Raw genomic sequence first — 14,688 nt, 5'->3', positions numbered from 1 at the left:
GCACCTTTAAGATATAAAATGAGACATTTTGAACAGACAGCTATTTGATAAATAATAGATTATAAAACAAAAATGGAGTCTGACTGTCAGTAGCAATGCAGGACAATGTCTTAATTTGCGGGACGTGTGAAAAGTAATGGGGATGCGGGACATCTGGTCACCCCTAGCCTTCCATGCAGCGCTGCCTTGAAGGCTCCGTTTGAGGCACAAGACCTGGGCCTCTTTAAATCCAGGCTAAAAACCTATTTATTCATGATGGCTTTTAATACACAGTAGTGTGATGACACTTTGATCTTGATCTTATCTTGTTTCTATCTTTGGAACAGCTTACCACACCATATTCGCTCATCTGAGTCTCTGGAAACCTTCAAGTCCACTCTTAAAACTCACCTTTTTTCACAGGCTTTTACGTTTTAATTAATTGTTTTGTGTCATTGCTGTAAGTGTTTTTTAATGTGTGCTGTTGTATTTTAATTTATGTATTTTATGTAAAGCACTTTGGTGAATTTAGGTTCTTATAAGGTGCTATATAAATAAAAGTGACCTTGACCTTGACCTATCTTGTTTGATTTTGTCTTGTTTGATTTCATCTTATGGTGTTTTATCTTGCTCAATTCTGTAAAGCTCTTTGGTTCACCGAAAGGACTGTTGTAAAGGGCTGTATAAATAAAGTACATTTACAAAACACCATCTAGCTTCAACTGCACTTTGCAACATAAGAAAGAAAACATGTTGCTATGACGTTTCATTAACCAATGCTGCTCCCAACACTGAGCCATAATAATAATAATAATAATAATAATAATAATAATAATAATAATAATAAATTTAAATAATAATAATAATAATAATAATAATACATGTAAATAATAATAATAATAACAATAATAATAATAATAATAATAATAATAATAATAATAATAATAATAATAATAATAATAATAATAATAATAATAATAATAATAATAATAATAATAATAATAATAATATATTTAATTTACATAGCGCTTTTCTCGCACTGAAAGCGTTTTACATAGACAACAACTTTCCAAGACATGGTGAGGTTTACTCTAGTTCATCAGTAAGATCCAATCTGCTATTAAATTCCAGCCTGTTTTCCAGGAATATACTGTACAGACAGTGAATGTAGCAGAACGAGCCAATAACGTCCGTCTGGACAAAGTTGAAGGACATTGCTGAAGGGAACAGTGAGCGATAAAAAATATATTTTTCTCGTTCAAGAAAATCCGGGAAACCTCAAGAAGAATTAGAGATATAATATACATGACGAATGTTGTTCATATCTTCACTGTTTCAAGGTCTGATTGAATTCCCTGCTTTTAATGTGTGACGTCAGTGTGTATTTCATTTGGGAAGATTAAACTCCAACCGCTAGTAATGTTGTTATTAACACATGGCAGCTGCACGCAAGAGACGGCAGTTCAGCCTTCGTTCAACTTTTTTTTCTTCTTTTTTTTTTTTTTTTTTTTAGAATCAAGCAAAAAAATCTACAAAATCTATTTACTTTGAGTTAAGATATAAAATGTTTAAGAATGTTTTAAATACAAGGGCACTCCGGTGGTGTAGTGGATAGAGCACGTACCATATCGGCTCCGGCCTTCGTTGCAGTGGTCGCGGGTTCGAATCCGACCCGTGGACCTTTACTGCAGGTCATCCCCCCTCTCTCTCTCTCTCTCTCTCTGTCTCCACATTTCAACTCTGTACTATCTAATAAAGCTTGAAAATACCAAAAAATAATCTTAAATTTTTTTTTTAATGTTTTAAAAACACAAGATTACTCTGTGTTTTCTGATCAAATAAAGTAATTTCCGCACAAAAGCTTACGTAACATGCTCCGAAAACAAGCAGGGGCGACAGGTGAATGTTTCCGGCTCACCTGTTGAGTTTGAAGTCGGGGGAGAAGATGAGTTTCCCGGGATGGTCCACTGATCTCCACATGAGCCCCAGCATCAGGACCTCTAGCCAGCAGCACTTCAACAGGTGGATCTGGTCGGCTAAACTGAGCTCCACAAAGCCTGGTAACACACACAGAGAAACACACAGGTTAGACTGTTATCTGGTCCGCTAAACTGAGCTCCACAAAGCCTGTTAACACACATAGAGAACACACAGGTTAGACTGTTATCTGGTCCGCTAAACTCAACTCCACAAAACCTGAGAACACACACAGAGAAACACACAGGTTAGCATGTAATCTGATCTGCTAAACTGAGCTCCACAAAGCCTGGTAACACACATAGAGAACACACAGGTTATTATTATTATATATATTATTAGGTTAGTCTTTAATCTGGTCTGCTAAACTGAGCTCCACAAAGCCTGGTAACACACACAGAGACACACAGGTTAGACTGTTATCTGGTCGGCTAGAATCAGCTCCACAAACCCTGGGAACACACAATAATAATGGATTGGATTTATATAGCGCTTTTAATCACACTCAAACATAAAGTATTTAAAAAAAACTGTTAACACACACAGAGAAACACAGGTTAGCATGTAATCTGATCTGCTAAACTGAGCTCCACAAAGCCTGGTAACACACATAGAGAAACACAGGTTAGCATGTAATCTGGTCCGCTAGAATCAGCTCCACAAACCCTGGTAACACACAATAATAACAGTAGGGTAGAGATTATCAGACACACACTTTAGACTCTTATCTGGTCCGCTAAACTGAGCTCCACAAAGCCTGGTAACACACACAGAGAAACACAGGTTAGACTGTTATCTGGTCCGCTAAACTGAGCTCCACAAACCCTGGGAACACACAATAATAACAGTAGGGTAAAGATTATCAGACACACACTTTAGTCTTTAATCTGGTCGGCTAGACTGAGCTCCACAAAGCCTGGGAACACACACAGAGAAACACACAGGTTATTATTATATATATATTATTAGGTTAGTCTTTAATCTGGTCGGCTAAACTGAGCTCCACAAAGCCTGGTAACACACACAGAGAAACACACAGGTTAGCATGTAATCTGGTCCGCTAAACTCAGCTCCACAAACCCTGGTAACACACAATAATAATGGGATGGATTTATATAGCGCTTTTAATCACACAAACCGGAGGAAACAGCGTGGTGGACGTGGTGGACAAAAGATGAAAGAAATTCACTAAAGACTCTTTTTTTGCCACTACATAACACCTAACTATCTCTGTCTGTGTTCGAAAAGTTCTAACATCCTACTCATACTAAAAGCCCTACTAACATCCTACTCATACTAGAAGCCCTACTAACATCCTACTCATACTAAAAGCCCTACTAACGTCCTACTCATACTAAAAGCCCTACTAACATCCTACTCATAAAAGCCCTACTAACGTCCTACTCATACTAAAAGCCCTGCTAACGTCCTACTCATACTAAAAACCCTTCTACAGTCCTATACTAAAAGCCCTACTAACGTCCTACTCATACTCAAAGCCCTACTAACATCCTGCTCATACTAAAAGCCCTACTAACGTCCTACTCATACTAAAAGCCCTACTAACATCCTACTCATAAAAGCCCTACTAACGTCCTACTCATACTAAAAGCCCTTCTAAAGTCCTACTCATACTAAAAGCCCTACTATCGTCCTACTCATACTAAAAGCCCTAGTAACGTCCTACTCATACTAAAAGCCCTACTAACATCCTACTCATACTAAATGACCTAACGTCCTACTCATACTAAAGCCCTACTAACGTCCTACTCATACTAAAAGCCCTACTAACGTCCTACTCATACTAAAAGCCCTTCTAAAGTCCTACTCATACTAAAAGCCCTACTAACGTCCTACTCACACTAAAAGCCCTTCTAACGTCCTATACTAAAAGCCCTTCTAAAGTCCTACTCATACTAAAAGCCCTTCTAAAGTCCTACTCATACTAAAAGCCCTATAACGTCCTACTCATACTAAAAGCCCTTCTAAAGTCCTACTCATACTAAAAGCCCTACTATCGTCCTACTCATACTCAAAGCCCTACTATCGTCCTACTCATACTAAAAGCCCTTCTAAAGTCCTACTCATACTAAAAGCCCTACTAACATCCTACTCATACTAAAAGCTCCTAACGTCCTATTCATATTAAATGACCTAACGTCCTACTCATACTCAAAGCCCTAGTAACGTCCTACTCATACTAAAAGCTCTACTAACATCCTACTCATCCTACATACACAAGATTTTGTGTATGGATCGATAGGTTACTTTTCCTACTCAACCGGCCCACAATGCATTGCATCTTTTCAACATTACTTTACATTATTTTTTAACCAATTACTTGTACCATGTAATGTAAAAGTGCCATAATTGCAGCTTATAATTCTAAAAATTATGAATGGTAATATAAGATAATATTCTATGAATGGCCTCTGGTTGTCAGACACACACACACTCACGCACACGCACACGCTCACGCTCACGCTCACGCTCACGCTCACGCTCACGCTCACGCTCACACTCACACTCACACTCACACTCACACACACACTCACACACACACACACACACACACACACACACACACACACACACACACACACACACACACACACACACACACACACACACACACACACACACACACACACACACACACACACACACACACACACACTCTGGTTGGTGCTGGTGCCTCCACCGATCAGCAGTTGAACACATGTCCCTAATGTTGACACTGTCATCATCTCTTCACCATGGCAACGTACAGAGAGTCCCCGTCTCATTTGATTACATGTAAACTGTAAACTGTAACTAGACGTTCCTGAGGCCAATGCTAAACAGAGACACACACAAGGTTATCTATTTATATACCTGGAGAAAAATTCACAATAAAAATCTAGTACAAATGTGTGCTATTTATGCCGTTCTGTCACTTTTTATGCACAATATACGATAATGTTAGGTGTGAATTCATACACCCTGCTTTAGCATACTGGTTTGATACATAAAACTAAAACAATTTCAGGATGTGTGTCTGTCTGTGCCTGTCTGTCTGTCTGCCTGCCTGCCCGTCCGTCCGTCCGTCCGTCCGTCTGTGTCTGTGTCTGTGTCTGTGTGTATCTTCTATGTCTGTCTGTCTGTCTGTCTGTCTGTCTGTCTGTCTGTCTGTCTGTCTGTCTGTCTGTCTGTCTGTCTGTCTGTTAAATCTGTGTATCTTACCAGGTATCTTCTTGGCCCATGTGATCATTAGCACCAGTTCTTTGTCTGCCAGGTTGGTTAGCGACATCATCATGCTAGCCTGCGTGAAAGGCTTCTTCATATCTTCCATTAGGTAGATCTCCGGCGGCTCCGCTTCCATTATACGTGAAATAAACTCCTTTGGACTCATGGTTACCGTGTGGTGTGTGTTGTAGTGTGCGTTGTTGTGTGGTGTGTGTGCTTGAGGGAGGGGGGCTATAGGCACGAGGGTGGGCTGTAAATGGAGCTGTCTTTGTTGGGCGCGGGACCCCAAACCAAGGCGGACCAAACCGCCCCGACCGGCCGTTTGTCCACCGCGACGGTGACGTGCGCCGCGATAGCTGCAGCGCTCGCGACGCACACCTGGGGAAAGGAGAGAGAGAGAGAGAGAGTTTTATTTTAGTTTTTTTAGTTTTTTTAAGATATTTTTTTTTTGGCATTTTTATGCTTTATTGATAGTGTAGAGACAGAGTTGAAATGGGGCAGAGAGGGGAGTGACATGCAGAGAACGACCGCGGGCTGGAATCGAACCCGGGTGAATGACAGAGAGTGGGAGAAATTCTTAGTATTTTTTTCATTATTTATATTTACTGTATCTCAAACAATCAGTACATAGGGGAAGGTGGGGTGATTTGTGCAACTTTTTACTCAAAGTGATTTTAAAGTGAGGCCTTGACAGTTATGTCTCCAACTCAAATATGTACATATATTTCAGGATGTTGTGCATCCCTGGCAATAAAAACTTTGGATCTGGAATAAACTGTTTAAGAAATATAGCTTTCGGAAAAAAAGTTGTCTTGTCGCACAAATCACCCCACTATGTGGGGTGATTTGTGCGTCATTGTGTCACAATGACAAAGTCACCATCATCATCTTTCTGGCCATCTGAACTCTCATCAGTGGTGTCGTTAAGTGGAATTGAGATGTCACTCTCTTCTGAGCTACTGTAGACAATCACTTTCTTTTGGTGACCAGCGTATACAGCCATGCCACTGGCACAACTCTCAGAAATGTACTTTGCACTAGTTGCTCCGTGCTTGTGGAACCAACTGCCACCTGACAAATGTGATTCCCCCTACATTTCTGCCTTTAAATCAAGGCTCAAAACCCATATGTACACCCTGGTGTTTCCTCCCCATTAACCTCTGCACTACTTACTTACCTCTGCACTACTATCTGTGTTTATGTGGATGTATGGGCTTTACGTCTTTTATTTTGGTTATTGTTATTTTACCTTCATTGTTTACCTACTGAATGCACTATGTACAGCACTTTGGACAGTGCAAACTGTCATAAATGTGCTTTTATAAATACATTTTACTTACTTACTTACTTATAACTCACCCAGGCCCTTGCGCACAAATCACCCCATCCCCAGAATTTTGGATAATAGGCATGATGCAGCAATTTAGGGTTGACATTGTGCTAACTATATAGACTCAAAGTGTAGCATACCAAAGCACTAAAACATGTGTCAAATGTTTTCAAACGTGTCTATAATTGTTCAGACACAATAATCAAAAAACCTTGATCATGGAAATTTTACTTTGAAAGGCAAAACACAGTTTTTTGAGCTTAAATGTGCTTATATCTTATTCCTTGTGTCTCCCTTCTTTACAGGATGAGTCAAATGGATGGCTCTTCTTAAATATGTGGTCACATTTCCAATTTCTTCCACGGTTTTCTAGAAACAAGGGGTTTTGCAACTTCCAAAATGCACAAATCACCCCACCTTCCCCTATAGGCCTATACTGTAGAATTTTTTTTTTAAATAAAAAGGAAAAAAAACCTGGTGAATGGAAATAGTGTCAGGAATTATTAATATTTTTTTTTATTATTTAACAAATTAATTTATATTTTATATTTATTTATTTTAGAAGTAACAACGTTTTTTTTTTATCTCAAACAATCTTATTTTAGAAATAAACACCTTGGGAATGTAGAGAGTGGGAGAAATTCTTAATATTTATGTTATTATTTGTATTTACTGTATGGAAATAGTGTGAGAAATTATTAATATATTTTTTAAATTATTTAACAAATTAATTTATATATTATATTTATTATTATTTATTTATTTATTTTATCTCGAACAATCAATAAACTAAAAAAAGAAAAAGAAAAAAAAGGTTTATTATTTTAGAATAAACAATGTACACCCGAAGAATGGAGAGAGTGGGAGAAATTAATTAATATTTGGGACACAGGTTATTTAAAGGTGCAGTGTGTAACATCATCAAGAAAGTTCTACAAAGTTCTACAATGTTCTAGAATGCAACGCTCCCTGGGTAACCCCAACCCTTTCAAATAATAACAGAAGCTACAGTGGCCTTCAAGGACAAGAACAATTCTAAATTTTAAACAATGCACCTGATGACATTCCAACTATGACACTTTCAAGATGGTGGCACTAGGCCTTGGTCCAAAATATGCAGAAATATGGACATATATGAGACCCTTTCTAAGGGTAAAATAAATAATTAAAATAATTTTTTTCAGCTATTATGCACTAAATTAAATGCACCTATGGATATTATAATTACTTTCTACAAAATCTGCTAGGAAATAAAACCCCAAACTCTACACACTGCAGGTTTAAACAGGTTTTTACCAAATAATTAATATATTTTTTAGCACCTACCACATTTCATCATCCCCACTTCGTAACATTTACGTAAGCGGCAGGCCTGGCAGCTCTTGCGTCGGTTCTTGTCGATGGTGCATTCATTCGTGGCCGGGCAGATGTAGTCGTTGTGTCCTAAGGAAGAAATAAATTCCCCAAAAAATGTAAAGCCTCGGTTAACCTGGTGTAAAATAGTAAACATCATTATATGATAACTAAGTTGGGTGTCTCAATAATAAAATAAATATTATAAAACTTAGTTAAAAAAACAAGCTTATGGGGCGCTCCGGTGGTGTAGTGGATAGAGCGTGTACAATATTGTATATTTTGTTATTTTATGTTTATTTGGGAAATTGAAAAAAATACCCAAACATCACTGTCCCTCCAAACTGTCTACTGAAGCAAAAATGCTTGAAAAAATTAAAAATTAAAAAAAATACTAGAATTTTTTTTAATTGCAAGAAAAACAAAGAAAAATCTACATCAGAAAAAAAAAAAAAAAAAAGTGTTGCTACCTTGGATGCTCCTCTTGAAGAAGGCCTTGCAGCCTTCACAGGACCAGACAGACAGACAGACAGACAGACAGACAGACAGACAGACAGACAGACAGACAGACAGACAGACAGACAGACAGACAGACAGACAGATAGATAGATAGATAGATAGATAGATAGATAGATAGATAGATAGATAGATAGATAGATAGACAGACAGACAGACAGACAGACAGACAGACAGACAGACAGACAGACAGACAGACAGACAGACAGACAGACAGACAGACAGACAGAAAGACAGAGAGAAAGACAGACAGACATACAGACAGACAGAAAGATAGACGGACACAAACACACAAACACACACACACACACACACCAGGGCTGTACGCTTATTTTTTAAAGTCGTAGCACTGGTGCTAGCAAGCAAAAAAATTCAGTAGCACAAAAATAAATTTGGTAGCACACAAAGTATGATCGAAAATTTGCATGACCCTAACCCTTGCATTTCGCTCTACTTACCTTTGAGCATGTCATCTTGGTTTTATTTGAGATTCTCAATGAATATCCTAGTGTGTGCAGTAATAATTATAGAAGAATGAATAGGGGTGCACTGATTGGAATTTAGACAAAAGAGTCTAACCTGCCAATGGCAATTTGTTTGCTGATTCAGAATTATTTCCCCCAATAGAACTATAAAAATAATGTCTATATCTATATATTTTTTAAATAAAAATATAATTATTATAGTAGGCTAATAATAACAAACATTTTTAGAACATTTCATTCTTTTAATGAAAACCAAACTTTAAAACATTGAACATAATAGCCTATTAAATAAATTAGTAAACATATTTATACAATTTAGGCCAAGTTAAATAGGTTGTGTCAAACTTTGTTTAAATAGACTACTGTTGACTGCTCTCTGCAGCTGAAGCAGTTGATTTTCTTGCTAGCGCACTGCAGGGCTGTGAAGCGCTAACTTCCTGTTATTACCTGCTTCAAAATAAAAGTCAACTCGCATTTGGCTAGTAACAGGCTTTTATTGTGAAGGGGCACAGGAAATGTTCCATTTCCACACGCGCTAACTTAACTGCGTTAAGAGCCGTGTCCTTCCGGTTTTTACCGTTGGTGAAGTTAGACGCTATAATCGCCGAGCACAGATCCCGAGCACACATCTTTCACCAGCCAAAGTGGAGGGTAGACTTAATAACTTACTCGCCTAAGACTACATTCACCCGCATTTGGCGAGTGTTAATGTAGAGCCCTCTAAGCAGTGTTGTGCATCACTCCTCTGTGTTTCAAAGACAGCCTCTCTTCATTAGCACTCGTGCGAGAGGAATTGTATTCATCATCGCACGTGATCAATTTCAGTGGCAAATGCGATCAAAACTTTCGCACTGTACAGCCCTGACACACACACACACGCACACACACACACACACACACACACACACACACACACACACACACACTCTCTGTCAAAAGGGACTAAAATAATCATAGGCAGAAAGACAGTAGTTTATACCTTGGATGCTCCTCTTGAAGAAGGCCTTGCAGCCTTCACAGGACCAGACCCCGTAGTGGTATCCAGAGGCGTAGTCGTGGCACACGGCGCAGTAATGCATGTCTGCTTTCCCCATCGCAGACACACACAGGTCAGCTGCCTCGTCTGAGCGCTTCCGCAGGGGTTTAGAACAGCCAAGGATGGAAGAGCTGTAGGCAGACAGACAGATAGATAGACAGACAGACAGACAGACAGACAGACAGACAGACAGACAGACAGACAGACAGACAGACAGACAGACAGACAGACAGACAGACAGACAGACAGACAGGACAGAAAGATAGACAGATATACAGGCAGACAGACAGACAGGCGGATGGATGGATGGATGGATGGATGGATGGATGGATGGATGGATGGATGGATGGATGGATGGATGGAGTGATAGATAGATAGATAGATAGATAGATAGATAGATAGATAGATAGATAGATAGATAGATAGATAGATAGATAGATAGATAGATAGATAGATAGATAGATAGATAGATAGATAGATAGATAGATAGATAGATAGATAGATAGATAGATAGACAGACAGACAGACAGACAGACAGACAGACAGACACACAGACAGACACACAGACACACAGACACACACACACACGCACACACACACACACTCTCTGTCAAAAGGGACAACCTGACATTTGCAGTTTTAGCCTGTCATCCAGCTGTCATTTGTCTGAGAATTTCTCCACGGCGGTTTTATGTCATTATTAAAGTGGTCTGTGTGTGTGTGTGTGTGTGTGTGTGTGTGTGTGTGTGTGTGCGTGTGTGTGTGTGTGTGTGTGTGTGTGTGTGTGTGTGTGTGTGTGTGTGTGTGCGCTCGTCACTGGAATCATCGGACGATAACGACTATATAACTGATCCAGGGCCAGAGCCACTGTGACTCAGATAATGATCGAAATATACAATCAGTGCACGAGAAAAAAAATAATAATTCTAGTGACGTTAGAATGAAGAAAAAAAAACGTTATCTTTAAAAACCGTGATCAGTGAACAAGAAATACAATGTTTCTGGCTATGTGTGTGCCTGTATAGTGTGTAATATGACATCATCAAGAAAGTTCTACAAAGTTCTAGAATGCAACACTCCCTGGGTAACCCCACCCCTTTTGAATAATAACAGAAGCTACAGTGGCCTTCAAGGACAAGATCAATTCTAAATTCTAAACAATGCACCTGATGACATTCCAACTATGACACTTTCAAGATGCCGGCGCTCATGCCTTGGTCCAAGATATGCAGAAATATGGACATATACGAGACCCTTTCTAAGGGAAAAATAATCATTCTAAAAAAAAATTTCAGCTATTATGCACTAAATTAAATGTACTTATGGATATTATAATTATTTTCTACAAAATCTGCTAGGAAATAAAACCCGAAATTCTACACACTGCAGGTTTAAATGCAATGTCTAATGTCTAATCTTGATGTATCTCATGCTTGCCCCCTGTAAAGCACTTTGAATGGCCTTGTGTCTGAATTGTGCTTTAGAAAATTATCTCACCTTGCGTAGGGTTTTTCACATTCCTGGCCATTTTACTCCCAAAAGAATAAGCAACCAAATAAAATGACAATCTCTTTTTGAAGGTATTATGAATGCTAAACTATTACCATCCATGGGTCTGTGTGAGTGAGCCTACCTTCCAGGGTTGATGCCGTGTCCCTTGTGCCCCAGCCACGGTGCATGTGGGCTGGGTTCACTGTAGACGATCGGAGGGGGGCAGTGGAGGGTCAGAGCGGCCATGTTTGGATGGCCATGGGACGGCCAGAAACCCGATTGACTTAACGGTTGGCACATGGATGATGGGCTGTCTGTCATAGTGGGTCTGGCGTAGCTTAGCACAGAGGGGCTATAGAACGTCAATGGTCCATGGCTGTGATTGTGGCCGTGATTGTGGTTGTATTCGTGGGTGTTGTTGTCCGTGTATGGAGAGGGGATGCACACGGTGTGGTTGTCCATGCCCAGATGAGGGCTGTATATGCTGGGGATGAGTGCCGGGGAGGTGGGCCTTTCTGGAGCTTTGCTAGAGTCGACTTCTTGGAGCTGGAGCAGGGGTAACGTGTCAGAGTCAAGCCCAGGGGAAGAGGTCATGTCAGGGGGGAAGCTACGGTGTGTGGAGGGGGGTGGTGCTGGTTCCTCTATTGCATATTCTAGTGTAGATAAGTCCTGTAGAAGAGAAGAAGAAATGTGGTGTTAGGGTTATCTACCAGTTAAACACGTTATTATGATTTGGATCCATACTGTACGAGAGCAGATTAAGGCCAGTGTGGAAAATAAGAAAGGAATAAAAAGTAGCTGAAGGTATCTTTTCAACAAAATTATTTTTTTTAAATTTTAAACAATAAAGTTGGATATTTTCTTAGAGCAAAATCATGAAATTCTCATAGATTTAGGTGAAATAATTTTTCAAATTTTTTTAAGAAATGTAAATTTAAATATAATTTGTTCTACTGCCATATTTGCATATAAATTCAAACATCATAGAAAAAAAAAGTATAATACAAAAAAAGTATTATTTTAATGTTAGTAATCAACTGGCTAAGTTTCATGATGAGTATGAGTCTCGCCTAAACTTACTGCGTCAGAGGTTAAGAGAACCACTTTGTATTTATTAACCATGACACTGTAAACCAATTATAACCACATGTTCCAGCCAGACTCAATAAAAACAGAGCTGCATGACTGATCTGTCTGATCCCTTGCAGATTGCATACTACTTTCACCAAACTGTGCCAGAGAAGCCATCAGCTGGTTAATGAGTATGTGAGGCTAGAGCACAGCGGCCGCTATAGTAGGCCAACACACACTCTGTCTGTTAACCACAACACACAGGTACACACACACACACACACACACACACACACACACACACACACACACACACACCACACACACACACCTCTCTCTGTTAACCACAACACACAGGTACACACACACACACCTCTGTCTGTTAACCACAACACACAGGTACACACACAAACACACACACACACACACACACACACACACACACACACACACACACACACACACACACACACACACACACACACACACACACACACACAGGGCCTGGCTGGCTGGGAGGATGTAAGGTTAATGTGTGGGGCCTTTTTTTGTATACTTATATAATCAACCAGCTCTAAAATACCTTTATTTAATCCTTAATTTACCCTAAAAACAGCAAGAACAACAAATCTTGAGACACAAACATCTTAATAATTACTTAGATATTTTTTTTTTTTAAATTAAAGCTGTGGTGGAGGATTTGGGGAGAAAATGGCAGTTGGGATAGAGATTCGAATCCAAATACCTCAACCGCTCCACTTGTTCTCTTTGGTCCCTCCCCTACGGTCCCTCCCTGACATGCTCTACACCAACAAAGTCGTGCCAAAGTGAATGGACAGTCCCAACAGCCAATAAGAACAGAGAATCGGAGCCTCGCTCTGATTGGTCAAAGTAGCTCATGTTAACTTTGACCAATCAGAAATCACATACCCCAGCTTTAAATCTTCCAGTGGGGTTGCATGGAAAAACATTACAAGTTGATGCGAAAGATTTGTTTTCACTTTAAAATTGAAGGTTAGGGTCAATAGAGTAGACCCCAGCTTTCAGTAGATTTAGCGTCCGTTCGCTCTGCACACTTCACTGTCTGTAAACCACAACACAGTTCACAGGAACACACACAGGGCCTGGTCTGTGTGGGTGAAAGGCAACTTATCTAGTATCATCAGGTCTAGTGTCTGGGTTTTGGATATTGACTAATACTGTCCGATATGATATCATGAAAATAATATCATACTTTTTATTTTGTGTGGTGAAATTAGGTTATAAAGGCTGAAGCAAGACAGCGTTTCTAATTTAGTGGGGCATCAAAAGAGAGATCTGGCCAAGATAGATAGCAGAACTGAGCAGCGGTACAATTCATTGCAGTTATGAATTCAACTAAAGACACATGGTATGTTAAAGCTCCCATATTATACACTTTTCGGTTCTATTATACACCATATTATATGGTCTTAGTGGTCCCTAATACGTTTTTCTTTAATTGTTTGCTGAAAAAAACTTTCAGATAATTTATTGTACTATGCTGATGTTCAGCTAATCTCACAATGGCCTATTTTTTAGAAAGAGCTGCAGCTCCCCTCGTAAATATACAATCTTTGAGCTGCCCCCGCCCCCTGTCCGGAAGCGAAGCCAGATACGCCTCGCCCTCTGCCTGTCAGGGCCGTGGACCAATAAGAAATAGGGGTGTGGGCTGCACAGTGGAAGCTTCTGGCTTTCCAGTTTGTGAGGTCAGAAAAGGGGAAAATTCTGACTGGAGTATATTGGGGGGGGAGGGGTGGGGGTTTCAGAAAGGGGGAGAGTGAGAACAGGAGAGATTGTTATTTTTTAAAATATTTTGGCAGTCTCTAGGCACACCGTGGACCCATGGATATGTTAGAACACATTTAAAAAGTGCATTTAGCATAATATGTGACCTTTAACATGTCTTTCTAGGGTGGAATATACAGGTGAAACTCGAAAAATTTGAATATCGTGCCCAAAAAATATCATTTATTTCAGTAATTCAACCGAAAATAATATATTATATCGACTCATTACATGCAAAGTGAGATATCTCAAGCCTTTATTTGTTATAATTTTGATTATTATGGTTTACAGCTTATGAAAACCGCAAATTAAAAATCTCAGAAAATGTTAATATTACATGAAATCAATAAAGAAGGGATTTTAAATACAGAAATGTCGGCCCTCTTTAAAGTATAATCATCCATATGTACTCAGTACTT

General features: G+C 39.3%; 1 protein-coding gene across 1 annotated transcript in view; it reads right to left on the bottom strand.

The window, feature by feature from the left end:
* esr2b (estrogen receptor 2b) overlaps positions 1-11,989 on the bottom strand; it is a gene marked incomplete at its 3' end in the record, with an annotated part of 24,780 nt that extends 12,791 nt beyond the window's left edge. Inside the window, exons 1-5 of the mRNA XM_080042179.1 lie at positions 11,535-11,989; positions 9,845-10,032; positions 7,838-7,954; positions 5,179-5,559; positions 1,898-2,036 (exon numbers count right to left, since the gene is read on the bottom strand). Of these exons, the coding sequence (XP_079898305.1) occupies positions 1,898-2,036; positions 5,179-5,559; positions 7,838-7,954; positions 9,845-10,032; positions 11,535-11,986 (1,277 nt within the window). The 5' untranslated portion in view covers positions 11,987-11,989. The remainder of the gene's footprint in view (positions 1-1,897; positions 2,037-5,178; positions 5,560-7,837; positions 7,955-9,844; positions 10,033-11,534) is intronic.
* Positions 11,990-14,688: the final 2,699 nt, after the last annotated feature.

Source organism: Ammodytes marinus (assembly GCF_949987685.1).
Source record: "Ammodytes marinus genome assembly, chromosome: 15".
NCBI classification, from domain to species: Eukaryota; Metazoa; Chordata; class Actinopteri; order Uranoscopiformes; family Ammodytidae; genus Ammodytes; species Ammodytes marinus.
This window is presented reverse-complemented; position numbering and strand designations above follow the sequence as displayed.